This window comes from Geotrypetes seraphini, chromosome 3 (assembly GCF_902459505.1).
Source record: "Geotrypetes seraphini chromosome 3, aGeoSer1.1, whole genome shotgun sequence".
NCBI lineage: Eukaryota > Metazoa > Chordata > Amphibia > Gymnophiona > Dermophiidae > Geotrypetes > Geotrypetes seraphini.
In genome coordinates this window covers 127,265,569-127,292,283 of record NC_047086.1, presented here as the reverse complement: position 1 = coordinate 127,292,283, position 26,715 = coordinate 127,265,569, and the positions used below count along the sequence as shown (strand labels likewise).

The window sequence follows — 26,715 nt, the reverse complement described above, 5'->3', positions numbered from 1 at the left end:
TGCAGGCTCCAGTGGCTTGCACAAATTACATTGTAACGTGCCATGAAAATAAGAGGAAGGAAGGTAGATAGGCCACGCGAGAGGAGCTGAAGGGTAGTAGAAAGGAACAGATGGTAAAGGAGGGAGGGAAGGGTGGTGGTGGAAAGGAATAGAACAGACATTGAAGGAGGGTGGAGAGGAACAGACCCCCAAGGGAAATGTGGAAGACAGAGTGGGAAGAAGACAGATGCCAGACTATGCGGGAGTGGAGGGAAGAAGATGGGTGCTAGACCAATTGGGGGGGGGGGTTAAGGGAGAGGCACAGTAACAGCAAATGGAAGACGCAGAGAGAAGACACACAGTGGATGGAAGGAATTCAATGAGAAGATGTGGAAAGCAGAAACCAGACAACAAAGGTAGAAAAAAAATTATATTTATTTATTTATTTTTTGCTTTAGGATAAAATAGTATATTAGTTGTGTTGATAAAAATTTATAAACAAAGCCCTGCCAGCTGAACATCTCTTTCTCTAGTTCAGCAGCAGGAACTTTGATTTATAAGAAAGGAATAAGCTAAATATTACAGTACTAAGGCTTATATGGATGCAGCGGGGACGGTGACGGGGCGGTGAATGGGATGGCAGTGGCGGTGACGGGGCGGTGAAAGGGATGGCGGTGACGGTGACGGGGCGGTGAAGGGAACGGCGGTGACGGGGCGGTGCAGAGGATGGTGGGCCGGTGACGGGGCCAGATTTTTTCCCCGTGTCATTCTCTGTTGGTTATTTTATGCTAATATTGACTGGTGTATGTTGTTGATTTTAAAAATTGGCCGTTATACAGGTGCCAGCCAATATTGAAACTGAGGCCCATAAAGAAGTTAGAAAAGACTTTTTGCTGTCCCAACTTTATCTGAGCACTTGTACTGCTGGCAGACTAAAAATTGCCACCAACCAGGAAAGTCCTGGTTCTACCCAAGACCACTTCAGTACTAACTGGATAGTACCATAAGGGTCAAAGCACATAATCAATGCCACTAGTTGGTAAAAGTGTCTCTCAATATGTGCTCTGGGGCCAGCCAGCAGAATTTAACCATGTAGAAGCCTTCCTATGCACCTATATCCTTTTGAATATCTATCTAAATAATGTCAAAAACATCCAAAATGTCCATTTCAGCTGTTGCCTGCACCAAGATTGTAAGAAATAAAAAATGTATATTGAGTGAACCAGTGTAATGTACAAAGCCATGTCAGAAATTGCTAGAACGAAATTTCTATACAAATTTGTTCATGTTCTCGTTAAAATATTTATTGCTGCTGCTGATTCATATGAGAGAGAAAAACACAAGGGATATATGAAGAACTTTATGGGGAGAGGGGATGAAATTCCCACATATGATTATTATGAAAAACATACTAAACTGTGTGTTTCACTCATTCATTCAACATACATTTTTTTGTTTCTTATGTAAATATCAGGAAAAACTTGTTGGCGTTATGGAAGCATCATACTCAGCCATAGGAGCCAGTTCTATGAGTGCTTGAATACACCCAATATTGATCAAAGACCTTGACTGTGTCCAAAGAGAGGTAATTTCCAATGGGTTTACCATCCTCAATAATTTTCAAGTATTGGCTCTTATGCACTTAGCACTAACTGGAAGCAAGTTTGTATTCAACAGTACAAAGGAATAGAAAAAACCTTACAAGTAAGAATTCTTAAAAAAAAATTTTTTTTAATTAAAAATTGTCTCTCTCTTAAATCTATTCCTTCCTCTAGCCTCTGCCATCCCCTTTTCCTAATCTTTGAAGGCAGAACGAATATGCATTCAACAAAATATTGTATAGCAGAGATTCAGTATATGAATATCTCTCATCCACATTTACTATGGATACCTTGAAACCTGACAGTACTGTCTTGCAGACAGGCTCAAGAAACCCTGTTATAAGGGGGGGGGGGAAGAGGACCCAGAATGAGGAGAAAAATAAATGCAGCATTTGGAAACACCATTCTTTGTACTCTACTTCATGGGACTGGTCTATGTGAGAAAACAAGAACACAGAATAAGTTACAGTGCACATCAACCAGTCTAGAGCTCTTGTCACCTGACTGACCTAGAAAGAGATGTATCAGTTCAACTTTGTGTTTGAAGATGACAAAATGAATGAATGGAGTTCTCTCTTATCAGACCTTTAAAAAAACAGGTCAATGCTAAAAAGGGAGGAGGAGAGAATATCATTTTTCTCTTTAATCTCATAGGGCTAGATTCACTAACCTGCCCAATCGTGACCGATCTATGTCCGATCCAGGCAGGTCCGATGGATTAAAAAACCAGCAATATTCAAATGGGGGCGATAGGAAGAACGCTCCCATCTGCCAACAAGGATTGCTACTGTGTGATCCCGACGCATGCGCAGACCATCTGTAGATGGTCTGCGCATGCGTGTAAGACCCCTCTAAGCTGTGACTTTTTTTTTTTTTAAATTTCACTTTACAGCGTGATTTTAACCTGCTTTAAACCCACAGGTTAAAACCACGGGCTCGCAGGGCAGGGCAGGGCAGAGCAGGGCGGCGAGATTCGGGAGAACATCAAAAACAGAATGCAGAATTGAAGCGAAAGGCAGAAATGTTTGAAAACAGGGTTATTTCATTACAGGAAAGCTTAGAAGAAGCTAACACAGCTCTAGATTCTGCTTCCAGACTGACTGAACAGTTGGATATCAAAGAGGAGCAAATCGAATCAGGCAAGAGAGATTTAGGGAAGAGCAGGGTGGCGATTCGGGAGAGAGCAGGGCGGCAGGCAGGACAGATTTGAGGCAGCAGAGAGCAGGGCTTCAATGGAGTTGGAGAGTCAGAAAGGATGTTTGTGACTGGTCCCCAACAGTCACTTCTTGGGTTGATTGGCCAGCCCAGTCGGATCACGAAATTTGTTTTGTGAATCGCGTCCCTGCCTACTTTGCATGCGGTTCCCCTCATTTGCATGCGTGGATCGGAATCGGATCGGCAGAGAGGTAAGTGAATCAGGCCAGAGTAAAATCGAGTCGAAAAGGGGTCGCAAACCGATCAGTACACAATTGGTTTGCTTAGTGAATCTAGCCCAAACTCACTCCTTTTCCTTTTCAAAAGTACAAATAGTGCCTCAAGGACCAATCTCCTTTTGTATCATTGAATTCTTTCAATTGAAGTTTTGACGAGGCTAAGATGTGTATGCTTTTTCTCCCCCAACTGATGACATAAGCATTTCCAAATGCATGCAAGCTATGGAGGCCCTCCAAAATGTATAGCACATAATCTCAGTGACCACAATGAGACGTAGACACATCTGCTCTTTATGCAGCTCTCTGTTGCATATTTGAAAATGACCGCTTGGTCCAAATAGTCTACAAAATATCACCTCCCAGCTATAGAGAAACATGCAGGAATAATTTTACAGTAGCCTGCATTAGTGAAAAGCATTCACATAACTTCACTTTGAAAATAAACCCAAGAAAACTATACATACATAACACAGATTTTCCACAAAAAATCATGTATTTTTGATTTTTCAAAATTATGTGCATAAGTGCAAACCCTTCCCAACCTATTCTGTTTGCTGTGCACATAGGTTATAACTGCAAATCAAGAGGGCCATTTTCTTATCTTTATTTTTTAAATTTTGAAAACTACATAAAACAACAAAACCTTTATATGGTACAGGAAAAAGCAAAATAATAAAGGAAATGAAAATTAAGCAAAGAAAACACTCAAATATTCAACTACAACTGGGCAAAGATCAAAAGGTAAATATTAATTCCATAAAATTATCCTTGAAGGGCCAACATTTCCTTATACAGTTCCATAGCCAGCCTATCAGTGTAGAGACAATAAACACAAAGATTTAACTTCTTCTTTAGAAAGCAGAAATTCCAATAACTATTCAGTATAAAAAAAAAAAACATGCAATTTATCCTCAAAAGATTAAGGAAAACAAAGTACAAAACTCAATCCCAGGGTGAAAGTCCTGGGCCACAAAGCAAGAAAATCATGGTGATGCTTCCGAGTTGCTCTAGAAATATAAAAGTACACTTTAATTTTAGACCTTAAAAAACTAGTCATCCATAAGCCTTCAAAACCCAAGTTCTGGCTTTCGCATTTGGACTGCTTCTTAGGTCTCAGGAGCGTGGCAACGACATCAGGTGAATAGTCTTTATGCCTTAAGGCAGGGGTGCCCAAAAGGTCGATCGCGATTGACCAGTAGATCATGAAGGCAAAGCGAGTCTACCTGCTTCCCGACACAGTAAACAGAAGCGCCAGGCCAACCAGCTTCCCCCCACCCCCACCCCGATATCAATTCTGACGCCTGGATGGCCCGGAACTTCCTCTCCGATGTCAAAATTGACTCTAGCTCCTGGAGCACCTCCACAAATCTAACTTTTCAGGCCGAAGGGATTGAATAACCTCGGATCCTTTCAGAGATCCAGGGCTGGCACCTGATCATGGTCAGACCCAGCTGGGAGCTAATAACCCTGAATGAGAATGGACTTGGTATCCCCCAGTGAAGTGCAGCCACCAGCATGTGGCTGTGCTTCACTAGGGATACCAAGTCTATTCTCTGTCTCCTGCCAGAATTTCTGGCCCAGAAAAAATGCTCCAACTGAGCAACTAAGCCACCAGAAGCAGGAGAGGCGAAGCCTGAAGTTCTTGGCTCCCCTACCCTCCCCCCCCACCCAATGCACTGGTACAACGACCCTCTTCAGATATGTATCCACTGAAAATCTAACAAGAATCCAAAGTATCTCCAAGGAATCCATCTGTTCTGTTTTCTATTGAAAATTAAGGATACTGAGGCAGATGGAGGCTTTTAAATTAAAAATCGGGAAATCCAAGATGGCCGCCACAATAGCAATTCTGATGCCTAAAACGGTCCTTGGAGAAAAAATGCCAACAAAAAAAATGTAGCAAAGGGGTTTTGGGAGATGGAGAACCTGATCCCTAACCTCAGAAAAACCTTTTAAGGACCCCGCAATTTTCCCCGGATGCTGAAATGGTGTGGTGGTCCTGTTAGTCCACTCTTCAAGATAATATGTAGATATAAAACAAAAACCAAATAAAAAAAATACCTTTTTTTATTGGACTAACTAAATGTAGTTTATGATTAGCTTTCAAAGATAATCCCTTCTTCCTCAGATTAGAAATCTATAGGCTGCTGCTACTGTGCTGGAGATGCACAGGGAAACGAATCTGGAGCAAGATTGATCCTAAGGGTACGGATCCTCAACTTTGAGGACTACTGATGCAGACTGGCCACACAGGACTCATGCGAGGCATATGCCTTTGGGATACAGACTTCAGCCTTGGGAGTCTGTATCTTCTCAAAGTCAGAGATGCCCTGGGGTGACCAGGATCCTCTGCAGTACCGAAAGCCTCCAACTGAATATAAAAACGAAAATAATAAAGATTAAATTCAAGCCGACAGGCAGGCTCCCTACTTCTCGCTTGTTGAGAATAAGACTGAAGAGGTGGAGCTCATTCAAGAGTGATGGGAGGTGGAGCATGAAAACAAAACAGTGATCTTTCTACAATCCTTGCAACTAATGAGGGTTTAACCCGATGGTCAAGACCAGGGCTGCCCAACACGTCGATCGCGATCGACCAGTAGCTCAGGAAGGCAACGCGAGTCGATCACGGAGCCCATCCCGGGCTCCGTGATAGACTCGTGTTGCCGTCCTGATCTACCGGGTCGATCAGCCTTCCTCTCCAGTGTTCTCTCTAGGGCCTTTTAGCTGGGCGGTCCGCCCAGCTGTCATCTGCTGCTGCCGCCGCCGCTGCTGAACATAAAAAAAAACAATAAAAAAAAACCGGCTTGGAGATTTCAGCCCGTAGCGAACTTATGCTCCATGGCTCTAACGTGTACGTGCCGGCTTCCCTTCTCTTCCCTCCGAAACCGGAAGTTATGTCCGGGGGGGGGGGGGGAGAAGGGAAGCCGGCACGCACATGTTGAGAGCCCTGAAGCAAGCGTTCGCTACGGGCTAATGCGGGAGACAGGTTAGTGAAGCATTTGTTCTTCTTCCTGCCGGGTCCTGCCTACTTTCTGTTTCCGCGAAGGCAGGACCCGGCAGCATTTCCCCCAATAGGTTGAACACAATCTTGGGCTGATCAGCCTTCCTCTTCCCGTCGGGGAGAGGAATGCTGATTGGCCGAAGCAGGGAGAGCTTAGCGCCTGTTATTGGTGGCGTTTGAGTCCTGGTCCCCGATGGCAATGGCAGTGGCAGTGGCTTGGGGGAGGGCAGGGAGAAAGAAAGAAAAAGGGCAGGCAGGGAGACAGAAGGAAAGAGAAACAGAAAAAAAAGAAAGGGAGGCAGAGAGAAAGAAAGGGCAGGGAGAGAGGAAGGAAAAGTTGGGGGAGGGAACGAGGTCTGGAGGAGAGGAAGCATACAGGCTAAAAGAAGGGAAGAAAGATTGGATGCACAGTCAGAAGAAGAAAGTGCAACCAGAGACTCATGAAATCACCAGACAAGGTAGGAAAAATGATTTTATTTTAAATTTAGTGATCAAAATGTGTCTGAATTTATATCTGCTGTCTATATTTTACACTAAGGTCCCCTTTTACTAAACCGCAATAGAGTTTTTTAGCGCAGGGAGCCTATGAGCGTCGAGAGCAGCACTGGTTTAGTAAAAAGGGAGGGGGTATTTTTGTATGGTTGTTACTGAGGTGATAGTGCATAGAGTCATCTGCTTTGACCTCTTTGAAAAACCCTGGAATAGGAATGATAATTAACATTTTCTATGCGTACAGTGTAGATCATTTTGACTTGGTCATTTTAAAAGTAGCTCGCAAGCCCAAAAAGTGTGGGCACCCCTGGTCAAGACTATCAGCCCTGTTGCACAAGAAGCAAAATTACATCAGAAATGAGCAGACTAACTATCCAGTATTTTCTTTAAGATTTTTTTTTCTACATGTCTCATCTCACAACAGCTTCCCCTCCACACACACACATTTAGACTCTCCAGTTCCATAGGTGTTTCTTCTGTTCTTTAACATGCCACTACTACTCCAATCTTCTCCACTCATTCAAGCAATCTTTTTTTCTGTTAACTTCTTTCCTTCCTCCAATTCACCTCCTTTTTATTTCCCTTTTCAGTTTCTAGTCTGAAGTATAAATTCACTGCCTATATATTTCCTTCCATATTTTTTTTCCTGGCCTCCTATCTCCTTCAAATCTTGCCCATTCTTTATCATCCTTCCCTCTCCCTCTATATGTCCTCCTGCCCTCCCTCATGGAGTATGTGCCCACTCCATGTTGTATTGCTCTTCTTACTAACGCTGAACAGGACTGCTTATACTACTTCTGGTTACATGCAGCTGAAAGGGATAAACATGGATGCGCACTTGCAGCAGGAAATGACAGGGATGAGTGAGAGCTGCTCCAAAAGTAAGGAACTGGAGCAGCAGCACAAGATCATGTTACAGCACCAAAATAGAGAGCGCTCATTAAAGAGCAGAGTGGTGCATAGGCATGACTAGCCTCCAGTTCTCCAGAGAATGAGAGTGAGGCCAAATGATGTCTTGGTTATAAAAGAGAAAGAAAAGACAAAGATTTAGTAGGAAAGGGTGAAAAAAAGATGCTTGAGATGACATGGCCAGAGAACTGTAGGAAAGTTTATTACTGAAAAGGAATCCCTGAATATCTGTTACAGCTATAAGAACTCTCTTATCAAATATTTTGGTCAGCTTCCAATGATGGTATGGAGGCATCTCCAAATATAGAAGTTTTAAGAAAGCATATCCGAAAAGAAATATCACATCATGTGGGCCCATTCAATATGGGGTTACAGGACCTGCCTGAGTGAAATTTAAGGTCTACAAATTACTGCTAACAGTCTATGAGAAACTGTCATTATCCTATAATGATGAATCAAATTGCACATTTAGCCATATTCAAACTGAATTATACCCCTCTCGCCTCTTCCCTTTTTTCCAGTAGTAATGAGATTCAGCAGAATACATTAGTGAAGCAGGAACATACCTCATATCCAGTGTATGACTGTGTTGAATATTCAAAATCAGAATCAGGACCCCCAGGACAGTACCTATAAAAATGGAACATCCAACAGTATAATGAAAACTTATACATTCATCTGATAACCGCTTCGAACTTCACGGTATAGCGGTATATAAGAAATAAATTATTATTATTATCTGAGGAATTATTTCTCGTTGCAATTAACACCCAACTGGAAAAATTTTAGAGAAGTTACATGCACTTCAAATAATTCAAATTGCGGTTGCGAGGGTTGTGACGGGAGTAATCAGTATACATCTATGACTTCAATTTTCAAACAACTACATTGTTTACCAAATATATGGAGGGTGCAATATAAAGTGCTGACGATGATTCATCAGATTGTATGCTCAGGTACCATGGTATCTCCAGCAGGTTTTATCTGTATATTACTCCTGGTGGAATTCTGTGCAAAAAAAATTTCAAAATTCTGCAAAAAAAATCTGCAAATTCTGCATGTTTGACAACATTTAAACAATATTTTTGCTAATTATAATCCAGAATTTTAGCACAATTTAGTATTTTCATTAAATTATACTAGAGAAAACAAAGAGCCTTCAAATTTTTCTCAGTGACTTTCTTCTAGCAGACATGGGCAGACTACGGCCCGTGGGCCATATCTGGGCCATTTAGATGTTAAAAATCGGCCTGCCGACTGTCCGCCCTTCTCCATGACTGGTGTGTGGAAGGAGCGCGAGCGTCGCCACCGACCTCCGTCCGCTTGTGGCAGGCGCGAGCTGCAGTGCTTTAGGGGAGCTGCTCCCTGCGCTCTTCTCCTGCAATCGGTCCCACTCAGGGGGCATGGCAACTGTTGTATGGAAGGAGAGTGAGCGTCACTGCCAACCTACGTTTGGTGTGGTTTAGCGGGTGGCGCAGTCGTGCGTCGCAAATAGCCGAGATGAGGCCTCGTGCCTGAGCGGACGAAGTGCTTGTGGCAGGCATGAGCTGCAGCACTTTAGAGGAGCTGCTCCTTGGTTCTTCTCCTGTGCAGTGGGGCCACCGTGCAAAGCACCAGCAGTGTTAGTCCAGGCAAGGGGAGGGGTGGGGGGCTGGGAAGGTGCTGGACTAAGGAAAATAAAAGGGAGAGCTGCTACAGCACCGGGAGTGATGGAGACTGGGAAGCTGCTGGACTAAGGAAAATAAAGGGAGAGCTGCTACAGGACCTGGAGGGAGGGAGAAGCAGAGATGCTGCTGGGAGGGGAGGAGGGAAAGGGAAGAGAATTACTGTTCGATAGGGGGGAGGAGGGAAGGGAGAAGGGATACTTCTGGACAGGGGAGGAGGAAAAAAGAAAGGAAACAGCTGGCAGGGAGATTAGAGGAGGGGAAGGGGTCAGGGTGGAATGGAGAGATCAGATGAGGAAAAGGGAAGAGACAAAGGAATGAGAAAGTAGAGAGAGACTGATGCTGGGAGCGGGGTCAGCAGAGAAATAAGGAGAGAGGGACAAAGATACTAGATCTGGTGTAGGAGAGATAAAAATGAGAGCAGTGAAGCTGGAATGAATCATGAAAAAAGGAGAGAGGGGACGCAGGCTGGATGGAAAGGGGAGAGGGGCATAGAAAGACAGCAGATACCATATGGAAGGGGGAGGGGCAGACAGTGGATGGAAGGGGCAGATGCTGGATTGAAGAGACAGAGAGGGCAGATGCTGGAAGGAAGAGAGTGAAAAGATGAAAGCAGAAACCAGCAGAAACCAGAGACAACTGTCTGCCCTTTTTTGGGAGGGTTCTTTCTGCCTTAGCCCTTTCTCTTACCATCATCATTCTGCGACAAATCGGAACTCGGTCGCCCAGCGGCACCCCCCCTTCCGGGGTCACCCAGCTCATCTGGCAAATTTAAGAACCCATTGTGGCCCTCAAGTCAAAAAGTTTGCCCACCCCTGCTAGCAGAAGGTATGAAATTTTACAATGTTAACACTTGTCTACACATCTCTGAAGCTGGAGACAGCATTTATACAACAAAGTCAGTCTACATTGTGAACCAAAACACCCCCCCCAAGATACCTTCTCTTACCCTGCTACCCCCCCCCCCCCCACAACCAAGCCAGCTTCTCTCTTCCCCATTTGTATCTAGACGGTACTCCCTATCCTTCCTAAGCCAGCATCTCTCTCTCACCCCTGCCCCTCCCCCCACTGTCCTCAATCCAGCATTCCTCCACTACCTCTGCCACGCCGATTCCAATTAATGGCAATCTGCTGCTGACTCAGCAGGCTTCCTTCTACCATGGTCCCGCCAAAGAAAGAGGAAGTGACATCATTGCGAGGACAGGACTACAGTAGAAGGAAGCCTGCAAAGCCCCTGCAGGCTGCTTGAAGATGTTTCCGGCAGTGATTCGGGCCTCAGCGAGGAAGCGCTGACCGGACATGAAAATCTGTGCAGACATCAGGTAATTCTGCATCCCCACCCTGTACAAATTCTGCATCGCACAGTAGAATGCCACCAGGAGTAGTATATAAACCAGGTAGAAGTTTAAGACCTGATACAACCATGCAATTGGTTGTGGATACCATACATCAGCGTCTCTCAAACAGTTTTAGCTCCAGCACACTAAACAGAGCAAATGTTTTTCACTGCACATTATAATGGAAATTATAAAAGAGCAAAACCAACAAAATAACTCTCAAATTTAAAGTTCTTTAAGCTATGTATGTATGGGTAATTGTAACAATGGTGAAACTAAAGTAAATAGATTTGCTAATCAATGTAATGGATGTGCTCATTTTTGAGCGCAAATGAAAACAAAACGCAGTTCGGCAGTCGACAAGCAAATACATTTCATCATCCACCATCTGCAGTTCTCTTTTTTTTGTTTTTTTATTTAAATTTCTGTCCAAGCTGAAAATCCAAGTTCACAAAAATAAGATCCAAACGGTAACAAAGCCTTGATTGCTTTGTTGCTCAAGTTAGGATAATTACTGCATAAAAAATAAAAATTCCTTGCCATTAGTTTTCAAGGACCAATCACATCAAAGAATGATGTTTGTCTGGGCAGTTGTATCCTTACGCACGCAGATGCTCATAACACTGACAGACTTAAAGTACATGTCATCTCTTCCAGTGTATACTTATAAAGGGAATTTAAAAAAAAATAAAGTAAAATTCTGGAATCTCTCGTGGCACACCTGGAAACTCTTCAGGGTACACTATTATGTCATGGCACGTTTGAGAGACACTGCTGTACATTATGCTGTAACAAGCCATTCTGCGTTCTCAGTGATTGCTGCAGGTCTATGGAATAAGTTGCCAGGTAGCATACAATTGTGTAAGAACATTGAACACAGAGGAACCTTTTAGCTACTGCTGCACACCTGATACTTGCTGTAAGAATATTTTCACTTTATTGATTATGCCCAAATGGTATATTACTGCTAATATCAGATTCAAACATATGCTAGAGTGCTCAAGAACATAATGCAGCAATATAATATTATACTAAGGTACCATACACTTCACAGGTTATCACACTAAAAATTTGTTTTTAAGTTAAGATTTAAAAAAAACAAAAAAAACCCCACACACACAAAAAAAACCTGCAGTAGTTACAATAGTCAAAAAAATGATTTCTTTCCAAAGCAAATATTGGACAAAAAGGAGATCTAGATTTCCTGGAGCTTTGTCTAACAGATGTAAAAAAAAAAAAAAAGAAAAAGAAGATTATGGGGTCCTTATTCAAAGAAATTTACTCATCAAGAAATGGCTCCTTGCCTGTTAAATCAGTTGCGCAGGGCTATCTGCTCATTCAACGGCTTTTGTGGAGTTGACACTTATGCAAGACAATAACATTAGCTTCCCAAAAACTTCCTAATGAATCACTGTTTGCTAGTAAGGTATTATAATAAGCAATTTTAAAGAAAGTTTAGCAGAAAAAGTTTTATAAAATTCTGACGGTATTCCATCTCTCAGATATTCTTGTTGTTCTGAAGAGAGCTTGGGAAGATCAATTTTTGAGAAGAATGATACAACTTCCTCTTCAGACACCTGACATTCAGCTCTATAGAGATCTTTATATTTTTGAAATTCCTATAAAAATGTCAGACGTTGAAAGAAGTATTTTATTTGAAGAGGATGCGATACTGGCTATTCTCTGCTTGATTCTTTTCCCTTTAATATAAGCACCTAAAGCTTTATTAGATTCAGAATAATATGCTGGAGATTGTCTAAAAGTAATAGCAGATACAATGTTGGGAAAACATCTCATTATACTGAAATTTGAGTCTTGTAATTGATCAAATTGATGATTTAACTTAAGACTCTAAAACAGCTATATTCTTTTTCAGTGCTTTAAACTCTGACTGGTTGATTTTACTCTAAAAAGCAGTAAAACTAATAATTTCTCCATAGAGCCATGCTTTATGATTCCCAAACAGTAGAGAAAGAGATGTTGTCAATATCATTGTGGGTAAAAAAATTCATCTGTCAACTTGGCAATATGTGAGATAAAATTTGGATCTTGAAGCAAAAAAGTGTTCAATCTCCAAAACCTCACTAGACCACAAGAAGCAACATGACATTGCGTGGTCTGATATCGAAATCTCATGTATTTTTGAAGATTAAAGCATAGGGACCGGATCTTTAGAAATTAAAAAATAGTCAAGTCTTGAGTACGAATGGTGGGGAGCAGAATAAAATGTATAATCTTTTGTTGTGGGATTAAGTAGCCGCCAGCAATCAACCCAGCCATTCAAACTCATAAGAGATTATGCAGCACGAATCCGGAGTTTTGTCGGTCTACATATGTCGTCAGCTATGATTTGTTTGTGGACCTTTATTTCCTTTTCTAACATGCATTTTCAAAACATCCTTATCAGCAGAACTCTAGTACTGATAGTTAGCTGTTGTCTTAGCCCTGGAGAAGCCCCAAGTTTTTTTACTTGTGAGGAGGTGGAGAAATACGGACTCAAAGACAAGACAGTGCATTATCTTTTGAGGGAAGAGTGCAATCTGGAGAAATTTAAGAGTAATTTAAAAACTTTTCTTTTTAAAGATGCCTTTGATGACTAATTAGCCAGTTTTCTGGCTAATTCTATTTCTGTTGTATAATATTATGGAAATTTTCTGTTCCCCTGCCTTATGTATTTTCTTTGATTGCTCTGCTTTCTTTTAAATATTTTGTAGTTCACTTCCCTTTCCTTCCTTGTGTTTATGGGTTTGTTAAGTCTGTTAATAGTCCTGTAGGACTTAATTATTGTTAAGTATTGTATTGTTCCCTAAATATTTTAGTATGTTCATTGCTTAGAAATATGATTAAGCGATTAATCAAAAACCTTATTAAACTTGAAGGTGTGCTTGTATAGACAAACATCTGTTTTCTGTATCTGTGTGTGCTCCCCTACAAGGAACTTTTTAACTATTCTGCTAATAGGAAAATGAAAAATAGGTAAGAATCAGAGCAGCCTACTGCTGCAGGTCATCAAGCTGCTAACAAGACAACACTTTTTCTTAATAAGGGTTTTGTTTCTAACATTGTGGGACTCCCATGTTCTCCTAGTATGGAAGAAAAATCCTACAGCACCAATCACAGTAAAATATGAGCTCTCTCTTACACTAAGATACATTCCATATACTTACACACAAATATTTCCCGTGAAGTTAATATGTGGACACCTGTGAGGCTTGCACATAACTGCTACAACAGCAATCTGCAACAAAGACCGACATAAAAATGCAAATCTACTACAAACGTGCAGAGATTTTAGAAAAAAAGACACTCCTTAAATGTGTATAATTGCAACATGAATAGTTTTGAAAATGGTGCGTTCTATGCATGGTATGGGAAGGTCTGAAAAGTATCCATGTGTTATCTATTTTGCAATCTAAATAAATATATACCTCTAAACTCCAGCATTGGAGTCTCATTCAAGAGTCTGCTAAATGCACATTTGGAGGTGACAGAGGAGAAGTGTTCTTACCACCCTAACATATAACCACAACCCAAAAATCTTGAGTTTTGGAAGCTTGGCTCCTTAATCGTTTCTCCGTGAATTGGCAGCTTTAATTATACATAGAAATTTGAAGCTGCAAATAAAAGAATTGAAAAACTGAATGGAATTACAAGATGAATTATGCTCCCAGGACTGTGTATTATTTCATATTCTTACTCCAATTTTTTTTTCATATTTTATACTTTTACTTTTCATGTTAAAAATTTATTTTAAATAATCTTATAATTCATCTTGAGTGACTAGAAAAGCAAGGCATTAAAACTGAAATAAATAAATGCTGGCTCTTCTATGTGCAAGTTGTGAAATCCAGTGCCTATACTTCTAAGAGCTGGCATTTACAAATATAAAACTGAGTTATTGAATGTATTTTTTTTTACACAATGGCTGCTCCTGTTGTACATGCATCAAATACACTTAAGATTGTGAGAAACACATGTATTTTACCAAAGACTGCACTACAAATTGTGGTTGTTTCTTTTTCTACCTTAGTAACTCATGGAAAACCAGCCTTATGATTACTTCAATTAAATAGTAAGTGAAAACCATATTTGGGACACACAGGCCCCAATTCTATAAATGAAGCCTAAAGTCAGGTGCCTAGATTAGCAGGCCTAGCCAATCTAGGCACCTGACTTAATCAAAAGGCTTAATTGGCACAGATAATTAAAACTAGCACTTTGTAATTGATATAAATTGCACTTAATTGGACCTAGTTCAAGGCGCCTACCAGAAAGCAAGTGTGGTTAAGGGAGAAGATTGTAGGCGTGTTATTCATGTAGACACCTGTTTTGGACTTAGGCACCAGTAGGCAGAAAGTCGGACCAATAGCCCTGTGGCAACATACAATGGGCTCAACTGCTACTGCCACAGCCAGTGAAGTTGGGCACATTGCAGCAAGTGAAAGGGATTAAGGGAAAACACATACTGGATTCTGAAGAGCAACACAGTCCTACGGTCTTCAAATGAGGAAGTTAAAAAAAAAAACACCTGTAGGCCATGAACAAAGGTATACAGCACCTGGTCATGTATAACAATAAAAAGAATAGGGACAAGATCTGACCCAATACACTAATGATATTTAAACCAAACCAAAAGAAAAAAAAAAAAAGTTATGGCACTGGCTGATACTGTGGTGCCAATTTCAGTTGCTTACCCCACTGGCAGTTCGGATGGGTTTGGCCTTCAATTTTGGCACAAGTACCTTCCGGTGCTGAGGAGGCACTGCAGCAATGATGTCAACCAAACGAGGCTGTGACGAGAGCCCATATTTGGAAGAGATCTTGGTTTTAAGCCTGAAATAAATAACTTCATTACAACATAGCACTGTCATCCTTCCAAAGAAATCCAAGAAAAAGAAAACTAAGAAGCCTTCAAAGAAATAATGTTATTTAATATTTTTCTTGCACCATTGATGACTCTCTGCCAATCCATTGGCTTTAACGTTTTTGCTTACGCAGATGATATTCAACTGCTACACCCGCTACACTCCAAAAATCCCCTTGAAACAACAGCAATCAATAAGAAACTTGAACCGATTCACCAATGGCTTGAGGCAAATAGACTAGCTCTTAATGTTAACAAATCAAATGTTATGCTCTTCCCCTGGAAAGAAGGTCATAAGCTCCTGTTTCCAATTTCTATTAAAGGTTCCATCCTGCAGTCGATCCGTAGCATTAAGATCCTTAGGGTTATTTTCAATTGCAAACTTACCTATCATGAACATATTAGTAGTATTGTGAGATCTAGCTTCTTTAGACTACGTCAAATTCGTTCAGTTTCTAAATTCTTATGCCCCAAGTCACTTAATACACTAATTCATTCCCTGGTGATTTCAAAAATCGACTATTGCAACATGCTATTTAAAGGAATTGCCCAAAAAGAAATCCGACATTTACAGATCATTCAAAATGCTTCAATTAAACTCATAAGGAAAGCTAAAAAATTTGACCATGTGACACCACTACTTAAGGAAGCGCATTGGCTTCCAGTCGCGCACCGTATAATATATAAATTAAGTCTACTGACTTTCAAATCTCTTCTCTATAAAACTCCCGCCTTTATTCATAGACTATTGATTCCCTATACCTCTCCAAGATTACTCAGGTCTACTGACCAACATCTATTAATAGTTCCCTCACTTAAAACCATAAATACACGGTGGCAATTTATTTTCTCCATCACAGCACCCCAAATATGTCATTTATTCCCAATTCACATATGGGAAGAGCATAATTTAGATAGATTCAAGAGCAAGTTAAAATGCTTTCTTTTTAAAGATGCATTTGACAACTAGAAAATTAGATTAGGTGCATCAACTGAATCTTAGTTCTTAATTTCCACTGAATCTTAGTTCTTAATTTCCTTGAAGCTCACTGCTTTCCCCTTTCCTATTGTTTTTTTCCCTTACTCGTCTTATTTACTATCATTAACTTGTATTTCTTTCCCTATTTTTTCCTTTTGTATCATATATTTTGTCAAGTCAGTCGTATTTATCTGGTTCGTTTCCCCTCGATACTTGTAATTTACTATTTTACTGTTTTGTACGTCGCTTAGAATTTTGAATAAGCGATTAATCAAATCCATAATAAACTTGAAACTTGTATTCCAGCTTACCACAGCTTTGTAAGAGCTCCTTACTTCGGTATACATATAAGGGCTCCTTTTACAAAGCCAGGCTAGTAATTTCCATGCAGCAAATGCAACAAAGCCCATTCAAGTCCTATGGGCTTCATCACATTTGCCAAGAGGGAATCGCTAGCATGGCTTTGTAAGTCCCCAAGTTAGGTTACAATTTTAAATGATCTGTATACTTGGCTTTAAAAAAAAAATTAAAGACAAAACATTGTTGAAAAAATTTGTTCATTAATATTCTTACTTAGAAAATTAACACCCTCCACTTTTATTTGTCCCTGTGGTTTATAATCTTTTTTTCTTGAACATTAAGAGGATGACACCTCAGATCACAGAAAGAGAGACTCTGTGTGGTCTATCTCTGCCTAACCTACTATATATATATATATATATATATATATATATATATATATATATATATATATATATATATATATATATATATAAATCTCAGGTTTTACTGTCTCTGATTTCTCTCTGCCTCCACCAAGCTGCTCAGGTATCGATCCCACACTTGCTTGAATTTGATCATTGCTTTGTTTCCTACCATCTTTGTTGGAAGTTTGTTCCAGGTGTACAACACGCTTTCATTAAAAAGGTATTTTCTCATATCACTTTTCAGCATTCCTCCCTCTAGCTTCCATTTGGTGACCCCTTAACCTTGAGCATTACCATTCTATGGGAAAAGCTTCCTTCTGATACTTTTGAAGGTATTTAGGTAAGAATATAAGAGTTGCCATCAATTCTCGTATCATGTTTCCAACGGTGGCAAACCCAGGTCACAAGCACCTGGCAAGATCCCAGTGGAGGAGTGGCCTAGTGGTTAGAACCCCTGTCTCAGCACCCTGAAGTTGTGGATTCAATCCCCACACTGCTCCTTGTGACTTAATCCTCCATTGCCCCAAGTACCATAATTAGATTGTGAGCCCACCAGGACTGATAGGGAGAAATATTTAAGAGTACATGAATGTAAACTGCTATAAATAGAAGCGGTATATATAAGAAGTGGAAATAAAGAGTAAAACAAACTTTGTGCTCTTACCCTAGGAATAAGCAGTGGAGTTTCCCCAAGTCCATCTTAATAATAGATTATGGACTTTTCTTTTAGGAAATTATCCAAACCTTTTTTTTTAAACCCTGCTGAGCAAACTGCTTTCACCACATTGTCTGGCAACTAATTCCAGAGTTTAATTACATGTTCACTGAAGAAATATTTTCTCTGGTTTGTTTTAAATCTACTACTTAGTAGCTTCATTGAATTCCCCCTAGTCCTCGTATTTTTGGAAAGAGTAAACAAGCAGTTCACATCTATCCATCCCACTCTAGTCAATCTTTCTAACAAATTACACAATATTTTCCTTCTTAAGCCTATATACATATAGCTTGTAATACACAGTGTGCACCCTATTTTCTAGGGAAATTTGTATACAAAAGAAATGAAAAATTTGTATACAAAAATTTGTATACAAAAGAAATGAAAAATGTATTCTTTATTCATAATTTTTCTGTGCAAGATTCTCCTCATCATAAGGCCTGACTTCTCCCCCAAACATAAAATCTCACCCCATCCTTTTCCCTTCTCATGTTCCAATATAACTCACAAAAAATGAGATGTGGAGATTTAAATATATAATATAACCAGCACCAAAAATTGATCTCAAACTCAGTTCAAAATGCACAAATGACAGAGAGGAAAAGGTCTCAGTAACCAAGCAAACAATCCAATTAGGATAAAACAGTTTGCACTAGTCAGGGTCCCAGAATCTTTCATTGACCTGAAAAAACCTCTCTGTGGAGTGCTTTTGACTCTACTTAAATTCTTTTTTATCTTTTTAATTTTATAATTTAATCTTGTCATAAATTAGAAATAAATAAGTTTGATTAAAAAAAAACAAACACTTATCTCAAGTGTGGTTCACAGATTCCCACTGCAATCTAAACCCAGTCAAGGTTTTTCTTATCCCCAACGGGACCCGTTTCGCCTTAAATACTGGCTTTCTCAAGGGATACTGGACGTAGAAATCCACTCACTGAACTCCAGCGTTTTATCCTAATTGGATTGTTTGCCGGGTTACTGAGACCTTTTCCTCTCTGTCATTTGTGCATTTTGAACTGAGTTTGAGATCACCCTTCTCACGTTCCACATACCACAGATCTCTCTTAGCTTGAAACCCTTACCCTCTCCTGGTAGGTTCAACCCCAACTTTCTCTGTTCGTTTCCAGGGTGAAAGTCTCTCTATTATTCCCTCCACCTTCACCACACACCACCTTTCCTCTGTTTACTTGTTCTCTAGAAGCTCTTTGCTTTCAATATTTATCTATTTATTTAATTTACAGCATCTTGATATACTGCAAAATAGGCCAAAGTATGCCAACTATGCAGTTTACAAAACCAAAATTAAAAGAAGGAAAGGGAGACAGTAAGGAGAACTAAGAAGGAAGAAGTGGAGGAAAAGGGAAAAGAAGGAAGGTTAAGCAGAGGGGAGCTCGAAGACCTCCTGAAAGAGATGTTTTCAGTGATGACAAATTTAGGAAAGGAGGGTTGAAGTCCGATATGGGAGGGAAAAGAATTCCAAAGCTTAGAGCCAAGATAGATAAAGGCAAATTCATGGGAGATGCTCAAGCAAAGAGAGGAGGTGGGCAATAAGATTACAGTAGGAAGAGCAGAAAGAACAAGAGGGAACATAATGAATGAAGTTACCGATATATACGGAGCAAAGAGAAGGCGATCTTTGAAAATGAGGAGAAGAATCTTTAACTTAATATGGGAGAAAACAAGTAACTAGTGTTCAGTGATGAGGAGAAAGATAATGTCATCAAAATGATGGGCTTGGTATAGAAGCTTTACTGCAGTAGACTGAATAAATTGAAGATGCTTTATTGAATAGAAAGGGAGACCAGCTTAGAGTGAATTACAATAATCCAGATGAGAAATAAGGCATGGAAGGGTGATTAAAAAAAAAAAGAACCAATGGAATGGATGTGATGAAGGCAATGAAAGAACATAAGGCATCATCAGTTTGAGATTTGAAGGAGAGCTTAACACCAAAGAGAACACCCAGGATTTTTACTGAGTCTTTGAAAGAAGTGACTGACCATCAATAGAAGGGGGAAGCAGGAAGAGGGCTGTAGGAGTTGGCAAAAGAAATGGCCTCATATTTGGAGCTGTTTAAGATTACTTTGGCTCCAGCTGATTGAAAGACAAAGGCAGGTTCTTTCTCCCTAACTTCCACTAAGACCTCCAGTTCTGTTGGTACTCAGGTTTTCTCCCTCTCCAGAAACAAACCCCACACTTCTCCTCCAGGTACATACCCTCACGTCTTCTCTTCTCCTTTAGCATACATCCAGCTTGTTCACTGACAACCACCACGCTACACCCACCCCCAAATTGGCTAGCTACAGGCCCTCTCTCTTCCCTCCCACCCACCCACAAGGCACATACTACCCTCCAGCTTGCTAAAGTCCACTTCCATAGCACATACCCTTTCTAGTCTTCTCCAACTCCTTAAACAACTTTCCAAAATTTGCTAGAGCCCCCCTCCATGCCACATGCATTCTCCAGCTACCCTGCGACACATATCTCCTATCCCATGGCACACACTCCCTCCAGTTTTCTCCAGCCCTGCTTTCTGTGGCCATATACTCCCTTCAAACATTTTCCAGTCCTCCCCATGACATTCACTCCTTCTCCCAGCTCTCTACAGTCCTACCTACTGTAACATATACCCCCTCCAACCACAACACATAGTCTCTCCAACTTCCTGCAATCCCCTGCCCCCTTCCCAAGGCATACTTCTGCCAGCCTTCTGCAGTCCTTCCCTCCATATCTTGCACTCCCCCCCCCACCACCACCACCACTGTAGAAAGCCTTCCTTGTTGTCTTCAATCCCATCTCTTATGCAGGGCAAGAGAAGGTTAAACATCAGATCACATCCTCCTCCTCCACTATCCTAGGTTTGACTGTTCCTTTAAATCAAAAGGGTTACTAGATGTCTGAATTTACCTGGACATGTCCTCTTTTTAGAGGACTTTCAGGGTTTATGGACAGATTTTAAAAACCTGGCAGTTGGTCCGGGTTTTTAAAGACTCTGGCTCTGCCAGAGCTTGGGGCCACGTCTGGAGGGCCTCCAAGTATGGGTGAATGCAGCGAAGTGAAAATATACACGTGTGCATGCATGTGACATCATCGTGCCACATCTGCGCATGCTTGGAGGCCCTCCAGATGCAGTCTTCAGCTAAGGGAAGGAGAGATGAGGTTTGGGTGAAGGCGGAATGGGACCACGTGTCCTCTTTTTTTACTACTATAAATTGTAACCCTATACAGAAGCCACACTGTTCAAAGAACAGCCAGGCCCAGAATAGCAGAAGAGGATGATGCAGCCATGTTCCTTCTCTTCTAACACAGCAACAGGAGGGAGATTGAGGGCTAATCAAGCCAATGCTGCCAAGCTAATGGCCCTGCCTGTGCAAAATTCTGTGCAACTTCTACATTTTGCAGTTGTGCATAATTCCACCAGAAGTATCACAATGGGCCAAACCAAAAGGTAGGACCAATCTCGAAAAGTAACCAATCGAAGTCATAAATACACAGTAGAAGGTGACTCACTTCCGAACTGCCTCTGCTTTGCCGATTTTGGCTCCACACCAAAACACAGCACTCAAGTGGGATCAAACCAGAGGTCCGAAAAGTAGTAATATTACTTTGCTCTATTAGAGATATCTCTCTCCATCTAAGTACATTATGAGCTTTTCCTGTATTGTCACACTTCACTTACTAGCTACTTTTTGATCACCAGAGATGGCAAGTCTCTTTCTTGTTTTATGACTGCTGTTTTATCTCACTCTCTCTCTCTAAAATTTAATTTTGGTCCTGGATTTCTACACCCCAAAATGCATGATATTGCTGCTTCTATATATTATTTATTCCTGAAGCATAAGTTAGAAAATTGTAAGAATGATCAAGAATTTGGCAAGTCATTTTTCATCTTATTTACTCCAATGGTAAATTTACCTTGTTGCAAATTCTCATGTAATCCATAAATAGGAACACATTCCCCTTTCAGCTCATCCATAATGCCATGTGTAAAGAAACAGAGAGGACAGGGTCTGATACTAATCCCTGTAACATTCTGCCAGTCATTTTTCCCTTCACCAAAAACTGAATTCCGTTGACCACCATGACAAATACTGTTGCTCATCCAACTTCTCACCCAATTTAAGTATGAAAATGAGCAAACTAAATTGTCACCGTGCTTAAAAAACAAACAAACAAAAACACCCCACATCCTGCCTATTTACTGCAACTTACTTGTTTAGATTGATGTCTTTTCCTTGTTCATGGGCTTCAATTAGCTGCTTTATGATATCTGCAATGGTCATCATCATCAACTCAGCATGGCTGAGATCTCCTGAAAACAGAACATAAACAAATGCATTCAGCTGTTAGGTTCTGACCAATTCCTTTGACTTATTACTGACCACAAGTAAAGCTCAACTTAATAAGCTTTTTTTTAAAAAAACGAACCAATTATGAGCAAAAGCTGGTCAAATTGTATGTTTCACTAAATCCCCAAATGAACGGAAACTCATATAGGGCCAGATTCTGTAATTGGCGCCTAACCACACTTAGGCGCCTATCACACTTAGGTGCCAATTACAGAATCGTGCTTAGTGGCACCTAACTTTTAAAACTTAGGTGCCTGTGATGTAGGCTAGGGTTTACCGTCACTTAAGTCCTTTAGAGAATCATGCCCAGTGGCACTTAAGTCACTCTTCACCCCTAAACATGCCTATTTTGGTATCAGGTGCCACTAGGAACCTATCTTTTGTAGAATAGCACCTAAGATAGACACTAATCTCCCAATTAATTTTTTATATTATGAACTTGTTAAAGCTTATAATTGAAGCCAATTTTCTAATTGAAGTTAGGCACCTATTTATTTAGGCACCTCTTACAGAATTTCCCCTACAATTACTACATGCTACAAAGTAAAAAATGTCTAAGCCTGTAATTCTCCATAATAGGCTTTTTCAGAAAACATGTTCCAGTTCCTTATGTCTCATGAATCTTTTTCTATCGGTTGCTTGCTCTTCAAGCATGTTGGGCTAGTAGCCCCCCCCCCCCCTTCTCTCATCTCCAGGGCTGTACTCCTGCCTAACTCCACTTTTTCCAAATCGAGTCTGGCAGTAAACGTGATCTTTGCCTAACGAGACAAAAGATGATGGGATAGCTCTGATTTAAGATTATGCACCACAGTACAGTCAAACCTCGGTTTACGAGTGCATCGGTTTGCGAGTGTTTTGCAAGACGAGCAAAACATTCGCAAAATCGGCACCTCAGAAACTGAGTATGACTCAATTTATGAGCGCCCCCCCCCCCCCCCCCAGCGATCTGGCATCCCCTGCCGAGCAGCCAAATAACATCCCTTACCCCAATTTGGCACCGGCACCAGCACCAACGCACAGGACATGCTAGTGCCCGAAGATCCTCCCTGTGGGCTGGGCTGAGCATTGAAGATCCTCCCTCTTGGCTAGGCTGGGCCTTGAGCGAGACCGGAAGGCCTTGAGCATGCGCAAATGCTCAAGGCCCAGTCCAGTCCAGTCCAGCCCAGCCCAGCCCAGAGGGAGGATCTTCGGGCACTAGCATGTCCTGTGCGTTGGTGATGGTGCCAAATTGGGGTAAGGGATGTTATTTGGGTGCTCGGCAGGGGATGTAAGATCGCGGGGGGGGGGGGGGAGAGGCAATGCGAGCGGGGGGATACCGGATTGCGGGGGGGGGGGGGGGTTATGGAGCAGCGCCTGTGGCCTAGATGAGGGAACAGAGCAGCGCCATGGCCTTGGGGGGGGGAACGTATCAAGCAAGTTTCTATTAATTCCTATGGGGAAACTTTGCTTTGATATACAAGCAATTTGGTTTAGGAGCATACTTCTGGAACAAATTAAACTCGTAAACCAAGGTTCCACTGTATATTTACTTCTTTTTTTTTTTTGCCCGTCTTCCCAAAGGAGCTCAGTTACAAATAAGCATTTTCCCTATCTGTCCAAACAGGCTCACAATGTAGCTGGGGCAGTGGAGGATTAAGTGACTTGCCCAGGGTCACGAGTAGCATAGGGTGCCGAAGCTGTAGCTCTAACCACTACGCCACACTCTTATTTCTGCTTATTTCACCCTCTGGGCCACCATGATGGAGCGGCGAGAGCCGGGTCAACCGGGCAACCCCTAAACACAAGCAGCTCCACGCACGAGACCAGCCAACCAATACCAAAAGCTCCACAACCCCCAGCAGACCCTCCCCCCGAGTCTCGGCACGAAAGCAGCGTGCGCTCACCTTTCTTCTTCTGCTTCATGGTTGCCCACAGGTACCTCTTACGTGATCTCCAGCTACCTCACATGCGGGGCACTGACGGGGAGAAACGAAAACCACAGCAACCACCAAGCTGAGCGACGGCTACGTCACTGGCAGCAATCTACGGGCGCCGGAAAGGGACATATACGCAAAGCGCTGTGGGACCGTCAGACTCGAGTTCAACAACACGGAGATAGGACTGGTCAGACAGCTGCGCTTGCGCTCTGATCGATTTGAAGCTGCCCTGGCCATGGTTTCCCTAAAAGCGTGGAACCGACTAGCAGCGCTGATATGAAGTTGCAAAAGGATGGGCAGAGGCTTGACAGGTTGCTCTTGCCATTTTCTTCAGCAGATGAGACAAATGCAGATTATATAGCTTGAGCCGTTCTCAGCTGCCTATGAACAACTTGGCAGGGGGGCGTTTGGTTCTGGCAAATGAACTCCCACATGTGCTACGATAGTATTAATTTTGAACGGTAGGTGGCAGCAAACCATTGTCCCCTTTCCTTTCCCCCCTCCCCCTTCCCCTCCGCCAAGGAAAAGCAGGCGTCTACTTTGCAATATACTTAACGTGACCATTTATTTTTTTCATCAAAAGGGGACATCTATTAATTGTCAGTCCCGCCAATCCCACCCTAGCCCCACCCCCAATCCCGCCCCCAATTTCCTCCATTCATTTTTCATGTACACATATCTTATTAATTCATAATGGTAACCATAAAATTTTAAAAAACTACAAAGCACACTATAGGCAGAGAAAATGTTAATTATCATTTATATTTGGGGGGGTTTTCAAAGATGTCAAGGCAAATGACTTTCAAATATGCAATGTCACCTCAGTAACTAAAGAAAAATAGACAAATATAGTGCAAAATATAGACAGCAGATATAAATTCTCAAAACTGACACGTTTTGATCACTAAATTAAAAATAAAATCATTTTTCCTACCTTTGTTGTCTTGTGATTTCATGAGTCTCTGGTTGTGTTTCCTTCTGTCTGTGTATCCTTTCTTTTGTTTCTTTCTTTCTGCACTCAGGCCCAACAATTTGTCCCTTTCTATTCCCTCCCTCCTTCCTTCCATGTCCTTAGTGCCCCCAGAGCCTCCTTCCCATTCCTTAGTGCCCCCAGTGCCTCCATCCTGTGTCCTTAGTGCCCCCAGTGCCTCCGTCCTGTGTCCTTAGTGCCCCTTCCTATGTCTTTAGTGCCCCCAGAGCCTCCTTCCCATTCCTTAGTGCCCCCAGTGCCTCCATCCTGTGTCCTTAGTGCCCCCAGTGCCTCCGTCCTGTGTCCTTAGTGCCCCTTCCTATGTCTTTAGTGCCCCCAGTGCCTCCTTCCCATGTCTTTAGTGCCCCCAGTGCCTCCATCCCATGTCCTTAGTGCCCCTTCCTGTCCTTAGTGCCCCCAGTACTTCCTTCCCATGTCTTTAGTGCCCCTAGTGCCTCCTTCCCAAGTCCTTAGTGCCCCTTCCCATGTCTTTAGTGCCCCCAGTGCCTCCTTCCTATGTCCCTCTCACTGCCTTCCACACTTTGTCTCACCCCCACCCCCCAAGCCAGCCTGCCTGCCTGCCTGTCTACCTCTCTCCCTCCCTGGCCAAAGCCAGCCTGCTTGCCTGCCTACCTATCTCCTTCCCTCCCTGCCGCAAAAAAAAGAAGCCTCCCCATCTTTCCCCCTGTCTGCTGCTCTTACTGCCCTGCCGCTACAGCTGCTAAACCCGACAGGAAGTCTTTTTTCTGACGTCAATTTTGACGTCGGAGAGGATGTTCTTGGCCAGCCAGGCAGGGCAGTAAGAGCAGCAGACAGGGGGAAAGATGGGAAGGCTTTTTTTGCGGCAGGGAGGGACAGGAAATGATCGCCTGTCCCATTGTCCCCGAGCACAGCTTCGGGACGCTGTCCCTGAAAACAGGACATTTCGGCGTCCCGAAGCTGTCTGTGGGGACAACGGGACAGGAGGTCTGAAAACGGGACATATGGTCACCTTAAATATACTCCAGTCTAAAGGCATTCAAGTGCCAAAACAAAGGGTTCAGTAATGCAAAAAGCTCAGGTTAACATATCCATGACTTAAGAACAACTGAAACGGACATGCAATGTTCGTTTTGAAATATCTAATACAAATGTCATCTAGTTAATGCTGGTTCTTAATATTTACTTAATCATGACTTAGAAGAGCTAATAAAATTAGATTACTGCATGTCATTATTTCTCGTATTGAAAATAATCACATTTTATATATTATGTATACATTTGAAATGTTTAAATTAAATGGTAGACAAAAATAGTATGAATTTTGTTACCTTTGTTTTTCTGTTCTTGCTTTTATTCTGATATTACATTTGTATTCTCCCTCAGCAAAGCATCCCTTACCAGAGTACATAGTCACCCAGAGTTGATCATGCTGTATCTCAGACCCACAACAAACATAAAATCATTTCAGATAATGCTGTTCCAAAATTACTGTATTTTTCGCTCCATAAGATGCACCCTAGATTTAGAGTAGGAAAACAAGAAAAAAAACATTCTAAACCAAATTGTGTACTAACATATACCAGGCTCTGCATCCAGCCCCCCTCACTCCCTGCTAGGCTCTACACCCAATCCCACACTCATTGCCAGGCTCTGCACCCTATCCCCCCTCCCCTAATTGTAATGCAATTTTTTCCTTTCATTATTCATATACACACAGCAGATATAAATTCTCAAAACTGACACCCTTCGATCACTAAATTAAAAATAAAATAATTTTTCTACCTTTGTTGTCTGGTGATTAATTAGTTTCTGAT

The 26,715-nt window shown here is 41.7% G+C and overlaps 1 protein-coding gene across 2 annotated transcripts in view; it reads right to left on the bottom strand.

Moving 5' to 3' along the window:
* Positions 1–24,310, bottom strand: part of ELP3 (elongator acetyltransferase complex subunit 3) — a 185,382-nt gene extending 161,072 nt beyond the window's left edge. Inside the window, exons 1-5 of one of the 2 annotated variants that reach the window (XM_033937686.1) lie at positions 23,917–24,310; positions 21,897–21,996; positions 15,111–15,249; positions 13,584–13,654; positions 7,982–8,045 (exon numbers count right to left, since the gene is read on the bottom strand). In XM_033937686.1, coding sequence (XP_033793577.1) covers positions 7,982–8,045; positions 13,584–13,654; positions 15,111–15,249; positions 21,897–21,996; positions 23,917–23,935 — 393 coding nt within the window. In that variant the 5' untranslated portion in view covers positions 23,936–24,310. The remainder of the gene's footprint in view (positions 1–7,981; positions 8,046–13,583; positions 13,655–15,110; positions 15,250–21,896; positions 21,997–23,916) is intronic. The other variant, XM_033937685.1, reaches the window with a different exon arrangement.
* Between the last annotated feature and the right edge of the window lie 2,405 nt (positions 24,311–26,715).